The 22687-nt window shown below is 37.9% G+C and overlaps 1 protein-coding gene across 1 annotated transcript in view; it reads right to left on the bottom strand.

Annotated features, from left to right (window-relative positions):
• Positions 1–22429, bottom strand: part of LOC106888005 (chromosome unknown open reading frame, human C15orf41) — a 130105-nt gene extending 107676 nt beyond the window's left edge. Inside the window, exon 1 of the mRNA XM_014941923.1 lies at positions 22098–22429. Coding sequence (XP_014797409.1) covers positions 22098–22198 — 101 coding nt within the window. The 5' untranslated portion in view covers positions 22199–22429. The remainder of the gene's footprint in view (positions 1–22097) is intronic.
• Positions 22430–22687: the final 258 nt, after the last annotated feature.

Raw genomic sequence — 22687 nt, 5'->3', positions numbered from 1 at the left:
ACTTACAGAAACACTAAAAAATTCAGTTGATAACTGAATAAGTTGGATATATACTGGATAGCAGTACAAAAACATTATGACTGCGACAAAAAGAATTATTTCAATAGTACCATGCAAGGAATTTCAAGCCTTACTACCAGAAGATCTTTCTCCTTTCCCAGGAGAAGTGGATTTCTATCTTCACATGGCTGCTTCCACATTTCTTCTGGTTAACATAGTTCTCTTCTTAAACACTAAAATCACTTATTTGACACTTAGCACTTCCTTGCCACAATTCCACTGCTACAATTTACTGGCAAAATAAAGCAGCTCCTCAAAACACAGCTGGAGCTTCTATTGCAAGATGCCATTGACGGAAAACTGAAACATCAATGGTTTTGGAAAGCACTGAAAAAGAGAGTACTGTGTGCTTGGAGAGGGAACAGAAGTCATGAATGGGCGTTTGCATTGTGAGACAGCACAGTCACAACTGTTCATAGTGACAACAGGGGTACTGACATCTAAGTTATCATTACTTCTACAGGGGCCACCAAATTCCTAGGGCTCCATCCATTCTCTGATGCTTCTATACAGGATTTCAAAGCAGCAAATGAGCAGACAAATTAATATAGCTGAGATATGCAGGAAAACAAATATAACACTGACAATATCATTTATTCAAAATAACATTTCAGTGCTGCATTACTGCCTCTTATGGAATAAACTTTATAGTAATCCTCATGGCTTACTGGAAGGTAGGGATATAGATATGTTTATGTCCAATAAGCTCTTGTTGAGCACCAACTGTAGAGCCAAGGTACAGATTTGCTGATTTTCTGAAACAAACAAACAAAACCAAAAAAACACAAACTCACAATTTCAAGTACTACCTAGTTTAACTAATTAATAAATTAACTTGTTCTCCATCTTGTAGAACTAAATCTATTTAAGTTCTGTAGCAGCCCCTTCCATGGAAACATTTCCTTCTGCAATTCCAGATGGCAATGGATCTAACTTCCAGAGCTCTGTTCAAAGCAACCAACGTCACTCTTCAAATATACTCTTATACACCAGCATCCATAATGAACCAATTTACCTTTTGTTACTCTGTGTTGATGTCTGAATGCCTGGTGCACTTTGTGCTCTTGTCAATATATAACTGGATTTAGGCAGAAAATTGTGAAATTTAAATCTGCTACAAAATGCTACTTTTTTTAAAAAGAAAATAACTTTTATTTTAAATAAATGAAATGTCATTTCTAGGTTCCAAATGATATAAAGATATTAAAATTTGCTTATCATAAAAAAAAAAGCAATACTACAGATACCAAAGTCCATCCACATTTAGAATGGGATGCTCAAGTCACACCAGAACAAGAGGTAAGAGAAATTATCTCTAAGAACTCAAAGATCAGTCAAGCTAAAAAGACAACAGCAAGTCTGGTGCTGGAAAAAGAATATGTCTTTTGGTCATTTAATATTTAAGGATATGATTTACACCATTCTCTACTAATGAATCCCAGAATTTCGTAGAGGAGAAATGCTATCATCCCTGGGGAGTATTTCAGAAATGTTTTGTTTTGCAATGAGAATTCATCTATAAACCAGTAACGGATAATATGCTGACGCAGATCAGTGCTTCATAACTAGAGTTGATATAAAACTCTGGCTGAGAAGGAGCTAGTAAGGATGAAAAACAATTTAATTGGATCAGATCATCTTCTCAACAAAGCAGGCTTGCAGGTCTGGCCAAGATTTGGGGTGGTGTCCAACTTAATATTTGCTATTTACTCCAGCCTCCCCAGGAAATCCAAATGTGACAACTTCTGCAACTACTGTATTATCAGCCCTTGTAAATAATTAATTCTTTGGGGATAACATAAAACTCACACTTTTCTACTTTATTTCCTGAGATTACTGAAAAAAAATATAATTTCAGATACAAAGCCAAGTTTCTACTTGCTTCACCTCCTCACTTTAAAATGAATTTTCTTTCCCTCACCTTTAACTCCACACTTTTTGCCTAAAATAGAAAGACTAAAAATTCAGCTTTACATTTCATGTATTTTACCATGAAACGAAGAGTATCTAGAGAGATCTGTAAAAAAAAATAATCAAGAGTAAATATTAACTGCAGTATTTAATCTAGTGACTATTCACACAAGTGGAGACAAGCAGGGCGAAAGCAAAGTCCATCATGAAACAAATACATATTATAATTATATAGAATAGCCTTGATTTATTTTTTTTTAACATATGAAATCTACAAAGAACATTGCCTTATTGCTTCCCTTTCATAAAATGGAACATTCCACCTTGTTACGACGATAAATATATTGGTAAAAAACTGAATGTGGGTGCAGGAGCTGTGTTTCCAAAATTCAGAAGGTGTTACATGTGAAATTCCAAAGCAGCAGTGTCAAACCTTCTCTTGGAAGTACATACAACATCGCACTTAGCTACTATTGAAATTCAGGTAGTGGAAGAAATTGTTTCTTTCCTTCCACAATCTCCAGTATCAGTATATACTGCTAATCATATCCCTTTGAGAAATGTTCTGAAAGACAGCAAGAGTTTCTCATTTCTAGTAACCGGAAAAGAACTTTTCCTTTCTATCTATAGTAAGTTTTAAAATATTTTTGCTAAGGCAATATTGAGCTTTAAAATAAAAGTAAGGCATACAACATAGGGCTAGAATTGCATGGTGCTGCCATGCTTGATTAAGAATCTATGTGAGGAAAGAAATATATATATTTGACGAATTTAAATGACTGAAGGTGGGCAGGGAATCCTCCTCACTAGCCTGAAATTCCAGAATGTGTGTCTAAAATACATTTTTCCTGTTACAAGACATGAAAGAAACCCAAACAGCCTTTTAATTCTCAGCTTCTGTACTGCAAACACTTTGGAACAGGGACTCCTACAGAAAGCAACATTTCTGTACTGCTTATCACATGCTAACTAGTCTGCTCTTATTTCTAAAAACTCTGTCAATAATGAACTTCAAATAGATCTAGCAGCATCGGTTGAAATGCGTAACACATGCAGGGATGCGTAGAGCCTCCTTGACTTCCCAGAACTGGAGGATGTTGGCTACCAACCACCACACTTAACACCCGTAAATCAGCCAGAGCCAGTCTGATGGTAACCTTCCCACCTGAGAGGAGGTGTCTACCAGCAGATTCTCAGAATTTCTTCTACATGTCAGGATTGTCAGGATGGGAAAAAGGCTGCTTAGCAGCCTAAATCATTCCACACGAAGATTCAGGAAGGCTCAGGAAAAACAAAGGTCTACCAAAGCTTGAGAACCACTAGGTTTATATGCATCCAAGCACTGAAGAACTCGAAATGAGAGAGGCTCAATGAGCTCGAGAACAGTTATGGCTTTAAACCCTCTTCACTGCAGCTCTTAATATAAAAATATTTCCTAAAGTTTTAATATGTTTGTGGTCACTTCTCTGAATGAAAATTCCCAAAAAGCAGATTATTGTCTCTGTACACATTTGTACTTTATCAGTCACAAATTTAATATTGATTTATCAGAAGTCAGTGAATTACTAATTTAAGCTAAATCAATATATGTGTCTATATATATGTGTGTGTGTGTCAATATGTGTGTTTAAATCAATATATGAGTTTGAATTGGAGTAACTTCTGTAAAGTGGCTATCTTCCAATGTTACGGCTTTCCAGTTACACCAGATCAAGTCTGGGATACAAAACCAGTTTTATTATCTCTGCGTAAGAAGCCTTCTATACAATGAAACATCATCAGTAGCTATTGCTTTGGGAACTACAAAGCCAATACAGTGCTGTTGGGGAAACACTCCCATTATGAATATATTAATACTATAAAAATTCAATAAAAAATATATATGTGACAAGAAGTACCTGCTGATATGCTCATTTCAGATTTAGGACTACCACATTTCAAATCGAGATAAAATTCAAGTGCATCTGCAGAACCATAGCATTAATCAGTTTTGAAAATCTCTGATATCCTGTTCAATAAACTGTACAACAGCTCAACTCAAAATGTTTAAATACGAATGACTTTCTGAAAATTGTCTTTGCATCAAAGTCGACTTCATACCTTTGGTTGGAACTAAAATAAAAGCCAGAAGTAAAGAGTTTGAGGAAAAAGACATCCTGCGCTGCAGGCTTAACACTATCCAATGATAATAAAAAGGTTAAATGCAGGCATGTGCATACAACTTGGCTGCCTATAGCCAGGGTTATGAGAATAACCATATGACAAAGCTCTGAGAAGGCTACTGGAGAAGAGTCATCACTTCTGTGACCTTGACACTGGCTGGTCCCACAACTTCTATACAATTTAGTGATGTGCGAGAACAGATGATGGTGCAATACATAGAAATGGCAGCATTTAAAATTCATAGTAGCATAAGGCCATTACTTTTCCCACTGGGCCACTTGAACTTTAATAATGTCTGACCTAGTTGGCCAATAAGTTCTAGCAGCAGACAGAGGAAAATTGCCAGTATTAGATACTGTTTGAATGATTTTTCATTTAGAAAGACTTAGATGTTCCTTTAAGAAGAGGGCACCAATTCTTCCTGTAGACACTTCATTTTTTGGTGTCTGCTGTAACGGCTAATATATTTTTAAAACAACTGCAGACTATGAACAATCTGCATCAGGCATGAAAAAAATAAAATGCAGAGGTAAATACAAATTATCAATACAGGCAATGATCACAAAAGAATACTAGCTCTTCGCAGAGATAAATTCCACCTTCTTTCACCCACACCACACTTAACTTTCAACAGCGTAATATAAGTGTAACTCAAAATATGCTGTATTCAAAAGATTACAAAGTATTTCTGATCCAGCCCCCAAAATGAAATGAAAAGTCAGAATAAAGACACACAATTTTTCCATTCATAGACCTATGCTTATGATGAGAAGGAACACATTATGCTTTAACATTGGATAAACATTGACAGATATTACGGTTAAAAACGGAACTCGGAAAACACAGGAAGAGAAGAGTAGTATTTCCAAATGAAAAGAAAATACTTTGTGGTCTTATTATCTCAGTAAGCAAGTACAGAAAATAGATAGTAATTTGCCTGAGATATTGTTCTGATATTTTTTTCTTTCCAGAGTTAAACAGCACAATGCTTGTTGCATGAATGTTTGAAACCTACTTAAATGCCAAACCCACACGGAGACCTTTGTAAATAAATACTCTTTCACTAATGTTTCAAGTAAAGTCTTTTCCATAAAAACATAAAACAATTTTGAAGATTCAATTTTCAAGCTGAAAAATATTTTCAGATGCAATACAGAATGAAAACAGGTTCACAACACAGGTTTAAAAAAATACAATGTCAGTGCTGAAACACAAAATTGAAATTCTCAAATATTCTGACTTCAGACTTCAATGACTATCAAATCTTTTCACCTTAGACACACCAGAACCTCTCTGGTACCCTTTAATCATCGAGTCAGGGAGTCCACTGATAAAAAGAAACTGATAGGAGTCAAATAGGGTATGTCTCCCACACACACCTTGATAATCACAGTATTAGTCCTCCTCATCTCCATCTCCTGGTACTGTCTAAAACTCTCCTTTTAAGTCTACCAATAAACTTTCTCAGAAAATTAAATAAAAAAGGTAAAGCTTGCGACTAACACAAGCAGCTGATTTTTATGTCCCTGTCCTCAACTACTACAAGTTACTTAGCAAGAAGAAAGGTTTCCAAATACACAGGAAAGAATCAGTAAACACATCCCAAAGCAGAGGCACAGAGCAGCATACCAGAGACTGAGAGAAAAAAACAAAACCTCTGTAAATTCCTTGTTTGTACTTAACTGTACATAATCCACACTTTATTTCAATTTAACCTCAGTTAAGATTATACAGAAAATATGTTTGCAAGTTTGGACTCTTTTTCTTAGTACTGCAATCTAAATGTTGAACCATTAGACAAAATACACAAAAGTTGTAGTTATCTGATGATGGTTGTGAAAGAAAGATGCTCCTAGGCTGCAACAGCAATGGACCTCAACAGGCAGTTAAGGCAAAGAAGCCACAATTTAAACTAGGGATTCATCCCTCACCTTTCTTATCTGCCCTCTTGATGGGGCCAAGATCCATACATTGAACAAAACATTACTGGAAATAAATATTTGATATATTCATTTTGCGTTTATCTTCCTCATTTTGTTTGGCTAACTCTATCATGCTACTTCCCCTTTCCCCCAGGAAAAGAACTGGATTACAGAATACCTTGCCAAGAGAAGTCTTTCAGACTCCAATCTTAAATTTCCTAATTGTGGAGAAAGGGGAAAATCATTCCACTTTTTGCTTAAAACTTATATCATCCTGTATAAACTAGATGTTTAAATTTCATTTTGAAAAACTATTTTTATGAGTGAACGGCAATTTGAAGCTCATTAGACTGTTCATTTTACATTAAAAAATTAGCCTGTATGTAGAAAGCATATCCGTGCCAATTTGAAACTAAATAAATCCCCAAACACCCTTAAACAATTTGCTCCTAAAAATATATAATCAAATTTAGAAAACTATAAATTATATTTAAATTTATTATTTACAAGCAATTAATTACGAAGACAGCCAGGTGGCTTTCATTACATAAATTACTGTTAATGACACTTGCCTCATGCTGCTACTGTATTTAGCATTTGCATGCATCACATGTCAGGCACATACACTGTTGCATAGCCATCTCCAGGGTAAAAAGTGTACACCTTTAGTCAAAAAAGGTTCCAGTAATTCAATCAAAATTGTTAATTCCTTAAACAAGTCAGAATCTTATTAATATTTCCCATACAGGACATAATGTAAAGCATTTTGGCTCTATCAAACATGGATGATACAGAAGAGTAGTTTTAAGTAAATTCCAATTTTGAGAACGATACAGACGTAAGGCAAGAAACTAATCCATTTATAGCTAGTCCCCTTGAAATTTTTAGTCTTAAGCACTAAACAGTGTTTATCATTTAAAAGTTTATGATTTTAAAGCTACTCATAATTCCAAAACAAAAGGCAAAAATGATAATAATTCTTGTCCACCTACATAGCTGACAGTACAGTACTTTGCCTTGTATCTGTAAGTTTTTGTACCATATATGTAGATATTTACAAAGTCTACTTTCAGCCCCAGGAAGCTGAAAGTAACTTCCCCCAGAAATAACCCTATATAGCTTGCTATGCCATATAGGGAATAAACTAATTTAATCTACTACTTCCCATTGCAAAGATGGCATAAATGCACTAAGAAGGAAACCCAACTGCTGCTTTTTACTAGAGGTCTTCCAGCATTCTTTTTTAAAAAGCTGTCCACCTACAATGGGCAGGCTATATGAAGGGAACATCTGACAAGAGGTAATCACAATATTACATTATTCTATCCCAAAACTTCTCTAACCTTCTTTTCCAGCACTACCAACAAGATTTTGCTTTCCCTCCCTCCTCTTTCCAGAGGATTTATTCTTTCGCGTTCTTTGCACTGCTGTGAAAATCCACACAATGACTATACCCCTTGCTTCCTGCAGTGCCACAGAAAAGGTTGGGTTTCCAGGAGGACTCTTATTCCATGCAGTAACTGAACAGAACCATTTCAGATGTAAACAGTCAATAGGTTCAAAATATAGCACCACCTTCATTAAGCACCAAAATTTGACCAGTCTTGGTAGACGGGCCTGGAGGCCTTGGTATATAAAATTGGAAGCCAAGGAAGAAAGAAAACTAGTTCAACATTAAACATTTGTTGTATGTTAAAATAAACTGAAGATGACCTCAATGTGCATCAAGACACACAGCATGACTCACTGACACTTCTTAAATTTCTGGGAGTTGTCAAAAACATAATAAAAATATACATTGCCATCTTTACATTAAGCACATAAGGCCTAGACTTTGCAAATAAATAAAATCCATGAGACGGGGGTAACTAAACTTCACTGGAATTCAGTGAAATTTGACTGTTAACATCTTTCAGGCAGCTTTCAAAACGGCCTCACGCAAAACATCCCAACCTTATCCTCTCCCATTTCAAAGTCTTCATATATTCTAGTAAAGTAGCAAAGGCCACAGAGACTTTTCCTCCTCCAGATTATTTTTAATTTGTTCTTCACATTTAAATATCAGGTCTATGTATGTTACCTAATTTCTAAGAGTGGCAAATTAGCAGAACTAGGATATCAGAAAAACTGGCAATGGAGAAGATGGGAGAAAAAAACCTATCTTCTGGGCTGTTTACATTTCTGCATGTTAGTAACTATATTCTTATCAGAAAGTCTACCCTCTTACAGAAGTCAAAGAGTCACCCCCTTCACTTTTAACTAAAGGGCACCTGAACATGTTTTCCAATCAAAAAAAAAGGGATGTCAAAACCTAGTTTATAGAAACCAAAAGATTTAGAGGGAGGAAGGGGTCTGAGCCATAAATTAATACCCATTTCGGTGGATATCCTTTGTTTTCAAACTTCTCCTTTTAAGAATAAGTAAAATTTTCTTCCTAAAGGCAATTTTTCCTTCCCCACAACAGTAAAGCTTTAAGGCCAAAAATGGAAAAAAATGGCATGAATGTAATCTTTAGCACAGCAGATATGCAAAGACTTTCTTCTCTCTGTACCCCGAAGTATTTTGTTAATGCACCACTTTCCACTAAACCAACTGCAAACAGATCTTTAAGTTAAAGTTATGGCTGTTCATCTGTAATCTGTTACCTGGATTAAAAAAAAAAAAAAAAAAAAAGGCAGAAGGCCTCTCTAGCCACCTAATCACCATATCAATGACACATGCCACAACAGAGAAGCACTAGTTTATTTGATTGATCATGGTAGATAAACTCCAAATAACAGAGAAATTAACAAATGCTTGACATTTGCTCAACATCCATTATTCTGACACTGCTTTCAGGATTTCAAAGCCTGGGAGTATGCTTAATCAACATTCATATTCCCTAGTGAGCTACAGGCACCATATTGCGCCCCGCCTTAGTACTGATGAAAACTGCATATTGGCCATTTCCAAAATGTTCTGGGACTCCACACAGGGCCCCTTCTCTCCCTTGTTCCTGTTCTGCAGTTTTCTTTTAAACACTTCCAAGACAAAAGCATCTGCCAGTTTTTCTCTCTGGGGATGTATGCAAAATGAACTTAACAGTTTTAAGGCAGAAGAAACCCTCACATCTAAATTCATTCATAGGACAGAAAAGGGCCTAAGAGGCCTCTCCAGGGACAAAACCCTGCTGAAATTTTCCCCGACAACAGTGGGAGCTTTATAAAATCTAAGTCCAGACAATTTCCAATTCAAATGCCCAGCATAGCATGACCTTTGTCAGATCTATGAGCCCTAGATGCACCCACTATTTTTTTATTCTAACCAGCACAGACATTAGACAGGGCACTACTGCTAAGCAGGAGGTTGAATATTTGCATGCTCTTCTATTGTGAAAATGTAACAGTGACAGCACTGTGTCGAATTCTTTTCCCCCTAGAACTTTAACTCCATAGGAGAGGCATAGCTGACAGATGACTCTCCCAACATCTGTGTTATGTACACCGCACAGCTGAGGAACCTTGGATCACTGTCACAGCTTCTTGGAGATGACCTACACCTTTCTTATATCTACTAGTGATCAAAAAATTAAAATAAAAATTTGAAAACGCCGTTTTTTTAAATGAAAAGTAAATATGGCAAGAAAGATTAACATAATTTAGTCATTAAGCTGTTCACATAGCAGCTCACCATATGTTGTATAAATGTCCTATACAAAATAATTTATCAGACCTGACACGTTGCACATCATATTGTATTATTTAATATGCTTACTAAAATTTCATGGATCAAGCGCCACTTCTGAAAGCATACAGAAAGACTTAGAAAATATTTCTTCATCTTCCATGATTTATTTTGATTACCTTTTACAGCTACATGACAAAGTGGAACTTGCAAAATTATGAGGTTAAGGTTTGCACTTCATACACTAAAATATAACAAATGGCTCCATGTCTATATACCATTTTACTTGCATTTAATATTCAGCAGCACATTAAAATAAGCACATTGCTTTCCACTGCATATTTTAATAATTTTAACTGGTTATTTCAGTAAACATCCTGATTCACTAATGCAAAGTTCCACTGGTAGTAATATATATATCTCCTTGATGAAGAGACTAGGGAGCTAAGTACTAAAAAAAAAAAAAACCTAAAGCAAACAATTAGCATGTGATACATGTTGGCCACCCCAAACCTTTCTGTACAGAGATATATTAATCTCTACAACGTAGCTGAAATTTGAGTAAGATTTTTAAATTATTGAGATTTAAAATGTTCAAATGGCAAGCACCTACGTCCAGATAAATGGACAAAATTCTCTATCCAGAAACCTCAAAACCACAAAAATAATCATGTATGAGAATGATCGCCTGTCACTGGTGAGGTCTGTGATTAAATAGTAAATTAACACAAAAAGCGTAAGCAGGAAGCTTGTAGATAACAGTTGGGTAACCAATGGGTTTTGTTTGGAAAAAACCTCTCTGCTGTTAGAGGACATATCAAACCAATAGATATGACTAGGAAAATATTCAGACTGAACCCATGTATTTATTCCATACAAGACCATTTTCCTTTTTCTCTCTCAGACCACTGATGTCAAAGGAACACAATACAAATGAGATAAAAAATGTAGTCCGACTTCTCTTTTTGGTCAATAATTAAATTCTCCTGTTTCTAATAACAGAATAAAGGAAAACATATTTCTGTGTCAGGTAACTCATTGGAATGACATCATGATGTCCACGTACTTGGAACAGAACTTACTTGGCCTATTGGAGTACCTGCCAATTGGTCAAAGCAAATCTTTCTTTTTAAGCTCTGTAAGAACCAGAAATCTAGCTTACGAGCTATTTTTATCTTTTTATATTTTGTGTATCCAAGATAATACACTTGTCTAGGAAGACACATTGCTCAGCTGTGCTGAAAACTGAAGGACAGCTGTCTTGACAACATGCATTTTATATTAATGCTGGAAATGGCTACGTTCAGTAGCCTTTTCATTTGTAGGAACCTACACACTCTCTGGCTACTGGTTATTGTACTTTGTACCAGTTGTAGCCTCATAATACGCACATGCATTCCACAGAAGTGCAATAAAGAACTGGATGTTACCAGTATCAGTAGTGCACTGAGAAGTTCTGCCATCTCCTAGCCAGCCACAAGTGGAACCAGAGATACACATTGTCCTTACTGCTGTCTGGGTCCTCAATAACAACGAGGAACTCCAAAAGATCCTTTATATGAATTCAGTCACAGGAGCATTACCTCTATTTTGGTCATAGCTTTTGTGTTGTCTTTGAAAAGGTTTCAGACAGGCTGCATTATACAAGAGACTACCTTTGCTATCGTGTGGGTCTTACTCAAAGAAATATTAGACAACATTCTGCTTTCTGTAGAAGAATAATGAGTGCTATCTTAGGACATTTTTATTCACTGTTGAAGCTTCTGGAGGTATCTGGGAATCCATACTATCTAATACTTCCAAGACCTTGCAGGCCTAGATATAGATATGCAAACAGAGGACATCCACACAAACAATAAAGTTCTTTTCAGCAGCACATTGTGACCCAAAGCCATTTTCCGGTTTGGTTGGACAGTAAAACTTGCTTAAATATCCCATTCAGATGAGAAGGATAAAGCAGGGAACTGAAGTTCAAGAATTCTCCAGCATAAAGCAGTGAGACTGTCATTATCAATCAGGCTACTGGGTATCTTGAAGTGTGCACGGAAGGGATAACATATCCAATTCACATCTCTATCTCATTCAAAACATTACAGATACTGACACTAGAATTTTAAAAAAACATGTATGATAAGAAACCGTAGGATAGATAAAAATGCTTTAGTTACTGACAAAACAGAACTTTTCAACCTAAGGGGTTCACAAACCAAAATGTGTTTGCCACAATGGGGGCAGATTCCTGTTTGGCAAATTTAAGCCTGCTGACAAGAAGTACATTTACTTTGAATTCTCCATTTGAAGTCCATGGACAACAAGGACTCCATGAAATACAAGTTGAAAACTAATGATGGAGCGTGAAATCTTAGCATGCCAATGAGAGTTTGAAATCTACTTGTATTGTACCAATTAGTCAAACAAACAAATGACAAGGCTTTTAAACATCACTGGATCTGAAGAAAATAGAGCAGTATTTTTCCACTCCTCCTCCAATGCTGTTGGGTTTTTTGGTACCAGTGCTCTACTAGGCTTGTCCTAGAAGACAATTTTAGCAGGATCAGTTACTGTATTCCATATTCTTAGAGAAATTAATCCTTACCATTATTTTACTCACTTTGAAGTATAATACAAGCTTCTGAGACTTTCACATTGCAAAGAGATATGGTATTTTCACCAGGAACTTAAAGGAATAAACAATTAAAAAATGACTCTCATAGAAGCATGTATGTTATTTTATTAAGTGATGTGATAAGCTTAGGGGCATATATCAGGACCAAAATGGTTGTAGTCATTAATTTAAGTAATAAATCATAGGTCCTGCCAACAATGACAGCAAACAGATGCTAACAAGAAAATGTATTATTTAATATTGTCATGTGTTATAAAAATGTAAGTGTTTAGCACACGTCTTAAATTTTTATAATAATATGCATTTAATACATTACTGTTTTGACACATACAAGAATCAAATTTATAGGTCTCATTCGGCACTTGCTTTCTCTTCTGTGAACACAGAATGGATTCCTGAGGGAAAAAAAGCTCAAGAAGTGAATGTTTCAAATAGATGTTTGCAACAAAATCAAGTTGTTTGTCTTACTGTCTTGAAGTAAATATCATAAGCACTGAATCTCGTTAGAAAATGAAAACCAACACATTTGCCTTTACGTAAACAGAATTTTTCCCTGAAAGTTCCCAGGAAATTCAAACTATGAAGTTTATCTATATATATGGACAGCAAAAAGCCTAATCATTTGCTACAAAGTTAAAAAAAAAAATTGCATACCGTCCTTACAAGCAGAATGTCAGTACTGAATGAACCTGCTAAGTTTTAAAAGTAGCAGAAGTTCTGTTTTCCACTGCGTCTTATTATTTGTTTCCTACATCAGTTTAAATAATACCATGGGACGCTACAATTATTTTCACCAACTGCATCCCTCGCAAAAATGCCAAAACCAACACAAAATCTATGCTGGTTATTAAAAACATGACCTATTCCATTCCTTCCATTCATAGCCACTCTCTTCTCAGGACTCTGAAAGCTGGAACAGGATGATGATCTGATTCAAGTACTGACATCTGAAAGGGTAGGAAATGCACCGATGCCTTTTGGCAATCCCAGCCACGCTGAACAGGACCACTGCGCGTACACCTTCTCCAGCCCTGCACCTCTGCTGCTCTACAGCCTGCTGCATAAGGCCCCTCTGCAGGAGGGGCAACGGCTTCTAAGAAGATCATTGCTTTTTCCAAACACTTTTCTTTTGCTCTAAGGAAACTGTTTGGATAGTAACACTCCTGTTTGCCTTCTGTTTCACTTTCATTTTCCACCAACTCCTCCAGGTATCAGCACAGTTCTTTTCTTGGAACTGCTTCACTCAATGCTTTAAAACACTTGAGGAAGCAGTGATCAGAGTATGGAAACTAAATTTTCTTCATTAAATCTACTGAAGCAGATATTAAAAATGCATTTAATATACTGGGGATGGCTGGTGGGCGTCACTGACTGTGACAGGCCAGTTACTGATGAGCTGCTGTCAGACGGCCTTCTCAGCAGGGATCTGTGTCTAAGGCTGCTGAAGGACAGCAATATCTTCCCTTGTGTGTAAGCTCTATTCATCTCCCAAGTATTTACTAAATCACAGACCTCTGCACACAAACCCAGCGTTTCAGCGCATGCTAACAAATGATGGATGGCCTAGTCAATTCGTTATGTCCTGAAAGCGTGATTTCCTGCCATTCCAATCATCAAACCTCTAGAGCCTTCAGAGCTGATCAGTCCTGGAGAATATATTTTGCAGGCTCTATTAAAGGAGTAGAGGTTCTTTCCATTAGTCTCAAACTTTTTTTTTTTTTCCTGGCTGATTTAAAGAGAACTCCCTCCTTCCCCCTCCTTCCAACAGCACCACCGCTACCACTCTTATCTGTGTAAAGTATTCAGAGCATGTACCGTTAGTATGTTAGTAAAATAGCACTCCCGGAACACCAGCCAGTTAAAAGACAGATTTTGTTTGTGACTACTATAAAACACGACAATCTTTTATTTAAATTCATCTATACGTCTTTATTATGTAACCTAGACAACCCCCAAAACATTTTGTAACTTAGCTTCTTTGATCAAATACCTTTTACAGCAAGGGAGTGCTCAAAAGGACCCATTTTCTTTGTATTTGTCTAGTGAAACATATCGGAGCTCTCTTAATTGTGTTCCTCCTAAAAGCATAAGCCACTTAGGAATAAAGTTCCGATGTTCCAAAGACAGGTTAGCTGTCAAAGAAATAAAGCTTCTAGATTTCACCCTTTTCATAGCAAGGCAATATACTTGACAGTCTTTCTTCCACATGCTAGAGGAGAAATTTTATTTAGCTTACCTATTCAATGATCTATAGGAGCAGAATATACGTACCTCACACTTCTTATTCTGAAACACTGAGCTTCAAACAAATTAGTCTACAGCTGCTGAAGAGTTAGCTGCCTACAGTAGAGCACAGTTTTTGAAGGTGGTGTAACAGCTACGAGGAAACAAGGTAAATAAGCATTTGGTTAACTCTGAAATGCAAAGACCTTGGATTTCTTTGCTCGCTAGGTGTGATCCAGCCACAGCCAGCACAAACCAATCCACATTGCCCTACCATTCACCTCCACCTTGACCTGGAGATTAAACTCACTTTTATTGCACACAAAGGTCATCTGTGTTAGGTCAAAATTCAAAGTCCCTTGTCAGCTAAGGTTGATATATTCCAACCTTTCCTACTCTAATGCATCAAATTTTTCATGGTGAGGTCATATTCAGCAGACAGTGTATTCAGCAATTTATTGTACCATTGTAATATAGCCCAGAATATGACTGTCCAAAAAATAACACATGAATAAAATATTTTCCCCTCTGATGTAGCAAATCCTCTTCGCTCATAAAACTCCAGCCTAGACTTGTTTGCAGGCTTCAGAAGAATGATGCACTATGGAACTGTTTCTGAAATACAATTAAGAATTATCATGTTTATCATCATTGGTCTTAAGTACAAGCAACATGAAAATAATGGTATCCTAAAATCCACAAGTCAATTAAAATGCACATATGGTCAGTGTTAAAACTTCCACTTCATCCTTCCTTAACAACCACCATAATCTGGCCCTTAAATCTACAGACATCTGTTGGTCTGTCTGATGACACAAGCTTGCTTTAGGATGAAATACTTAGAAAAAACAGTGCTACAAGACTTACATTCTTATCCTACTGGTGATTATCACAACTGTGGAATTTATGAAGTGGCAAAAAGTACAACCAAATTAAACTTCATGAAGCAACACAGTAATGTACACCAAGACAACTCCCCCAGGTTTGACATAGAGAAAGAAACAGAAAGAAAATATTTTTATTTCTCCCTCCCCTTCTTTGCCTTTCTCTCTTTTTCTTTCCCTTTCTTTTTATCTTTCTTCCTTCTCTATTTTCCTGTTTTATTTTCCTTTTCTTTTTTCTCCTCTTTTTTCTCTCCTTTTTTTTTAAATGTCTTGCATTTTCCCACTTTCCCCTCTTGTCTATATTTCTCTTTTATTTTTTTAATTTCTTTTGCATCCTTTTTTCTTTTTATCTCTTTCTTTCTTTACTTTTGTATTAAATAAGAGCTTAACACACAGCTACAACAGACTCAGAATGTATTTTCAAATTATAGGCAACTAATTTCCACTTCTGCTTTAAAAGGCCCCCTCCAATCATTGTATTTCACCATCAAATCTTCAAAGGATATAGGACTGGTTTCTAAGTGGTTTGTATAAATTCCTCAAGGCCAAAAAGGCTTTCCCTTTACTCAGCCAAAATGAATTTCACAAGTGTAATAAGTCCCGTTCTGTGTGATTTTTTTTTTTTTTTTTTTTTTTTTATAAAATGAACTGTACTCACATATGGTAGTACATCATATTGGAAGGGGAAAAGGTTAAGAGAGAAGGAAGAGTCTTACCAGCACTCAAGAATTCAGAAAGCACAACCATAATTTTGGTTGTGTATTTCAAGCAAAATTTCAAGACTAACCTATAAAATAACTCTGCATTTTGCTAGCATGGACAACATATGTGGGAATGCTTATAAAGTAGAGGATGATTACACTTATAAAAATTGTAACATAAAACTACTATGAACTTCTCTCGAAATTAACTTTCATGTTGACATATGCTTATACATGTCATCTACTTTTTAGTTAATAGACAACATGCAAATGATTCAAAAATCCCCTTTCAACTTCTTTCCACACAAATTTGCAAGGCAGCCATGTCCTGAAGACCTAGAATTTACATGTGCCAATGTAAGCATTTTCTGTTTAAAGCCTGCCTGTTGGTATTGGAGGGACTCAAAACTGAGCAAAACTGTATTTTCCATTCTGCTCTGAAAGCTTCCACTGCTATCAATACCTAGATTTTAGATAGGTATCTTACATTAAATCTAACAAATAACAGAGGAAACAAAGGTCTTCAGAGTTATATGCTGATTTCGTTTATTTCTGTCACACAATATTTTGCTTTAAAGGGGAGGATTAGTATCCTTCCTATTCAGGGTCACAGTATAAGCAAACAGGTTTTTAGCAAGACATACCAAATCCAGCCAGTCACAAGTCCTTTAAGGCTTGTTCACTAGCACTTAAGTGAAAAGAGAATATGTGTACCACCCTCTGCTTTAGCCTATCAAAGCTGTAATACCTTTACAGAGAATTTCCTACCAAGGGTTCAAATAGCAAGAACATCTTTCCAAAGGGAACAGTATCAGTTCATAGCTCACATAATTTCCTTGTACAGTAAATTTTTATTTAATTTTAAGATTATTTTGAGTACACTGCATTTTATTGTAGGTCATTTCTGAAAATTTGATTATTGTTAATTTTTGTTTCAAACAATGAGCCAGGACCTCTTTCTCATCTTTTGTTATCAATCTGTCTACCTGTGAGGTTAAATTCATCTTCAAGTACATAACACATTTTAAATTACATTAGGCTTTTGCTACATATAATAGACAAAAGCAAATAGTAGTGTAAAACTTTGTTTACTCTGAAGTCTAACATAAAAGGAGAAAAAACACCCACAAAACTTTAAAAATTCAACTGTTTTTGAAGCTGCTGTAGCTATATACTCCAGAACATTTAAACACAGTACACTAGCACAAAGTGTTTGCCACTTACAGGGTGGAAATATACCAATAGCCATTTATCGTCTCCCACCAAGTCTCTGCATCTCCTACTAATGTCCACTTCCTTTTCTCTCATGTGCTGGTCTACTGAAGTCAATGAGGTGCTTTATATAGGCAGAGCACTAATTTATTTCATTGTTAAGTAGTGAGAATATAGAAAAGCAGAGGGAGCTCAAAATGTGCCTTCATAATTTTTTTTTTTTTTGTATAAGAAAGAAGTTTCTAGCACTCATGGGCACAAAGGCAACTTTCTAAATGAGGGTTGCTAGATCAGTGTTTGCAGAGTAAAGAAAACCAGCCTAGTTTCTCTGCTTTCCAAAATAATTCACCAACTATTCATAAGAGCAGGGAGAGCCGAAGTTAAAAGAATTATGTCAGTTTTTCCATGACGAGAGCCTTTCCAGGCAGAAGAGAGTGCAACTGAAGTGTCACACACACCAGTAGGCTGCCTGCTCATAAATAAGATTTCCCTGTCTAATATACCTGTGCTGGAGTCCTGAGCCTAGAGCTCTGAAAGCCCTGAGGACAGCCAGCTGCCCTCTGCTCCTGAGCTTTGCTGCTCCTCTTCCTTCCTGGGTAACAGCAGCTCCAGGGAGCACTAGAGCAGAGGACACACATTGACTCAATCTCCAGCCTCCATTAGAAGTAGGTACCAGAACACAGAAATGGAAAGAAAAAAAAAAAAAAAAAGAGTTAAAAAAGAGGGACATGAAGGAGAGGAGCAGTTCTACCATCCTGTTGCCCACCACAACCATCTTGGGCTTATCAGTACTGCTTGATAATCTAAGCAACAGCACAAAGGCAGAATGAAATTATTGATGAAAAAGGAATATATTTCCTTGTAAATAAAACTGGCTGGAAGAGGAAAATCAGAGGCTTATCTGCCCCCAACTCTAAAAACCACAGAGAAAGGCAACAATGACACTGGAAAAGAAGAAGAAAAAAAAACGTTAACTCAGTCTTAAGCGGCGAGTAAAAGAAATAACGTTGATGCCATAAATGTAAATTTCTTTAGGGCCTTTGTTTCAGTATGAACCATCACTGAGAAAGTGGTAAAAATGGGCAAATAATGAACAGATTATATTTTCCAATTTACATTTTTACATCGTGAGACATTACCATGCAGATATGTGTTCTTTTTAAATGAAAAATCTTATTGGGATGTTTTCCAGGTCTGGTGTGATTTAATAGAGCTATCAGTAATTTGGAGAAAGAGCAACATAATTAGTGAAAATGTGGGTAACATCTGAAGTGATATTAAGTAATGAACTAGACAGGCCATGAACGTAGAGGAATGTGCATCACTTGATGCGCTCTAGGAACAAAGATTGTGTGCATTCCAACAATCAAACAGGAAGTTATAAACATTACAACCAAATATCCATACTCATATATCAAGTATATCAAGTGCGTCACATTTTTCTCTTGCTTATTTGAAAAAAATGGAAGGAGGAAAAAAAAAAAGATTCTTCTCTCACATTTATGCCAGCTTCCCTTATCTTTCTGCTGTAAGGAAAGCTCTTCCTGATCACTAGGAAGGAATCTTTCACAGAAGAGACACAAACAAGACAGTACTTCTTTGAACAGATGCATGGAAGAAAAGTGAAGACCTGCACAGAGGAGCTGCTGGAAATTCTAATACTTTTATATCCCAGTACTTTGAAACTCTCTATAAACACAGTTTGCACTCAAATAGGCTCAAAAAAAGAATGTTTCTTTTACAGGAATAAAAGTGAAGGTACTGAAAGGGAAGTTGGGCTAGAGGCACTAAGTTTGTTTATCAATTTTAAGTAAGAAAGAGAAACAATACAGACTGCACTAATTGTGCTATGGAAGAATACAGCACTCCTATATCTCACCTGCTGAAGTAGTTCAATAATAGTAAAGAACGACCTACCCTGTTATAAAATTATTTAGATTCACAGGTCATGTTGGCAAGCACCACACAGCATACCTATACAGGTGGCAACAGTTTTATGGGAATTACAAATTACTTTTAGGGAGAAACTGCAGAACAAGAGCAGGCCCATAACAAAGTGTGAAAGATACTTTATACAAATAAGAAGCATAAACTGTGAGTCCTCAAGAAACACAACAAACAAGGGAGGAATCAACAGGTAAATCCACATGAGAAAAAAAACCTGAGCAGATTAATGCAGAGATTCTCAAGATCTATGAGGCAGTAAGAATCAGAAATACTTGAAAATTGTCAATTTATGTATTGTATTACCAGTGGAATACTGATCCTGCCCAGGGAAAGGCTAAAAGTGCAAGGTGAGAGCAGCTGTTATGGATGTTAGTACTTTCCAGATTGAATTAGCAACTGTTGCAATTGTTTGTCATAATAATGACAAAATGGTTACGGACACCTTTATCACATTGCAAGTGCCATTACAGTTTCTGAAATACTCTCTTAAAAAGACTGAATTAGAAAATTGGGGTGAGGGGATTTGTTTGCTTGATTTTATTTTTCATAAAGAAAAAAAGCATCCAAGAAGTCCAATCAGACCGTTCTCATCCTAAAAGATAATGACACACGTTCTAGATTATAAAAAACTTACTCCACAGTTACAAAACACAACACTGAAAAGGCCTCCCCTTTAGCACTTAAGATGGCACAGAAATTTACAAATCTCTGCAGCTGGCCTCTTTTACAAGGTAACAGTTACAGAGATTGCCTTCTTTTCACATTATATCTTGTATCTATTTCAATGCATCTCCCTTGCTGCTAAGGCAAGCAGTGGCCTTGGAATGCAGTGTTGCTTTTTATTTAGCTGCATCTCAAAATCATTAGCCCAACACGTTTGCTACTTAAAACTTTTTCTCTGAGGGTCTTCTGCATCTGCTCTGTTATGAGAAATAAACAAAAAGACGACAAACATTGCTTGCTGAGCCATTCACAGAAAGGAGACCTGCAGACCTCTTCAAAATATACTTCAGGAAGACATTTAAAATAAAAAAGTATCAATTCATTCATCATTCAAATAGAAAATTTTAGCCTACTCCCAGAATCAACAAAAGAAATTCAGGAGAGGCCTACAAGTGGAATTCAGAAGAGGACATTCTCATCTCATAATGTGGATAACAAGACAATACGTTAAACCAGCAAATCATGGAAGCAACTACTATCGCTCAACTCTGCTGTTCAGCATTAGCCACACCCAAGCCAGCTACTTTAGAAAAAATGTACTTTTTTTCCTGAGATAACTCTACATTGTAACTAGTACATAGTTTTTCAGGAGTCATCAAGTTCCAAAACTGAGGAGTCAATGGATCTTTTGCAGCACCAAAGAAGTGGACTGGAAACTAAAATGTACCAGCAGAAAGGCCTGGTAGTTTTCTGACAGAACTTATTTTCCCTGTTGCAGACGCTCATGTGCCTGTGGATCTGTCTCGGAAGCGGGTTCCTACACACAGTGATTGACCAAGCAAACTGACCCAAATTCTACCCTTCTTTCAGGATAGCTTTATAAGGATACAAAAAAAGAGAACGTGTCCATGTGTGTGTGCATGCACGCATATACACACACTAGCACTCTCTTCTAATTTCATTAGCACCAAAGTGATAAAGCCAAGTCTAAGCTCCTTAAGACATATGCTGTCGCAGTAAGTGGTCTCCCAAGTTGCAGAAGTACCATGCAAGGTGAACTTGGCTTCCTACAACCCAACTCAGCGCACTCACTGAACCAACCACATTGCTTCTCTGCAACAGGGCTATGCCCTCAGTTTGATTTTTAACTACATTATGCACTTTTCTGAAAAGGAAAAGATTTCACTAGACAGTTTAAAAGGCTAAATTAATGTTGGCTCTTCATCTACTTACTGTAAGTTACACACAGCTTCAGACAGTTTTCTCAACCGTGCTTGTGGTAAGACTAGCAATGCTTTCTCAGGAAGCATGGGAACGATTTTCTGTTTTACTTATTTCTCTCACCAAATTACATACAGCACTTAAAACCCTGCAGTTGTCTGGTGCATTTTAGAGACAGCACCTCTCCTTTCCCGTCCAATCCAGCACTAATAATCCTTCCCTGAAACCTGAAAAAAAGAGAAAAACCTTGCAAGATGTCCCTTACAACTCTTGTTGGTGGTAGTAAGCAAATTCTGGCAACAAAGATCAGCGCATGAAGCACATCCTGTCATGTACACCCTTCCATGCTAGCCTATGGTCCTTTGCAAATGTCTTTGACAATTCTGAATACAGCTCAGGCAAGGAAGGAATACTAAGATATAAGTTCCAACCTTTAACTGGAGAGCAATATCAAGTAAAGAGTTATTGGCTCCGAAAGCCCCATCTCCCCCAGGCACCAGGGCTGGGGGACCATAGGTCGGATTCCATCCTTGGTCTCGACCACCAAGGAACAGCCTGAGCCCCATGGCTTCATTCAGGTAAGAAGATCTACTTGGTGTTTAAGAGCCTCATGAAGGGATCTGAAAGCTTTTATTTGAATGTGTGGGGGGAAGACACGCTCTTTATGTTGTGCCAACTTCTCGGGTCACAGAGAGCAAGCGGCACCCTTCTCCCAGCAGAAGGGTGACCGTCGATGACCGTGTGCGTGTCCAAGTGATTTTTGTACCGTGTGGGGCCTGGAACCGGGGGGGGCACCGGCTGGAGCCGGCGGAGGGCCCCCCAGCGGCCCCCCGCCCGCCCGCAGCGAGCTGTGCGGCCGCCGCCCGAGCCGCCGGCCCCGCGGCGGGCAGGAAGCACTTACCTAGGGAACTTCTCCTTCAGCTTCCTCAGGCTCTGCCGGGTGGGCTGCACGTGCCCCAGGAACTGGGCTATTTCATCGTACTGGGCTTTGCTCAGCTTCATGCCTCGCACCGCCTCACCCCGTGGCGCCAGGCCTACGCGGCGGCGGGAGGAGGGAAGGCAGCGGGGCTGCTGCTCCGGGCCCCGGCGAGAAGCAGAAGGCCAGGGGCGGGGGGTGCGTGTCGCGGCAACCGCGGGGCGCCCTTTGCTGCAAGGCCGCTACGGAGGCAGACAGGGGCGGCCGCGGCCGCTACTTCCCCGCAGCTCCGCCCCGCGGCCCGGCCGGGGCGGGGAGAGCCGCCATCCCGCGGCGCTCAGCTCTGCGCAGCCGCGCAGGCGGGAGCGGGGAGCGCGGTGCACGGCTGCTGAGCCGCACGGGGAAATGGCGCTTGCCTGGGGAGCATCGTCGCCCCAGTAACCCGCGGGTTTCGCACGGAGGCGGACTCTTACCTCGGCCCGGGGGTGGAGGGGGACGCCGGTCCCCTCGTGGCTGGGGAGGTGCCCGCTTTCGTGCCCTTCTGCTTTCACGTCGGGGAGGGCGGAAGGAGGAGG

This window comes from Calidris pugnax, unplaced genomic scaffold (genome assembly GCF_001431845.1).
Source record: "Calidris pugnax isolate Ruff unplaced genomic scaffold, ASM143184v1 scaffold56, whole genome shotgun sequence".
NCBI classification, from domain to species: domain Eukaryota; kingdom Metazoa; phylum Chordata; class Aves; order Charadriiformes; family Scolopacidae; genus Calidris; species Calidris pugnax.
Note: the sequence above shows the minus strand (reverse complement) of the source record. Positions and strands in the feature narration are given on the sequence as shown.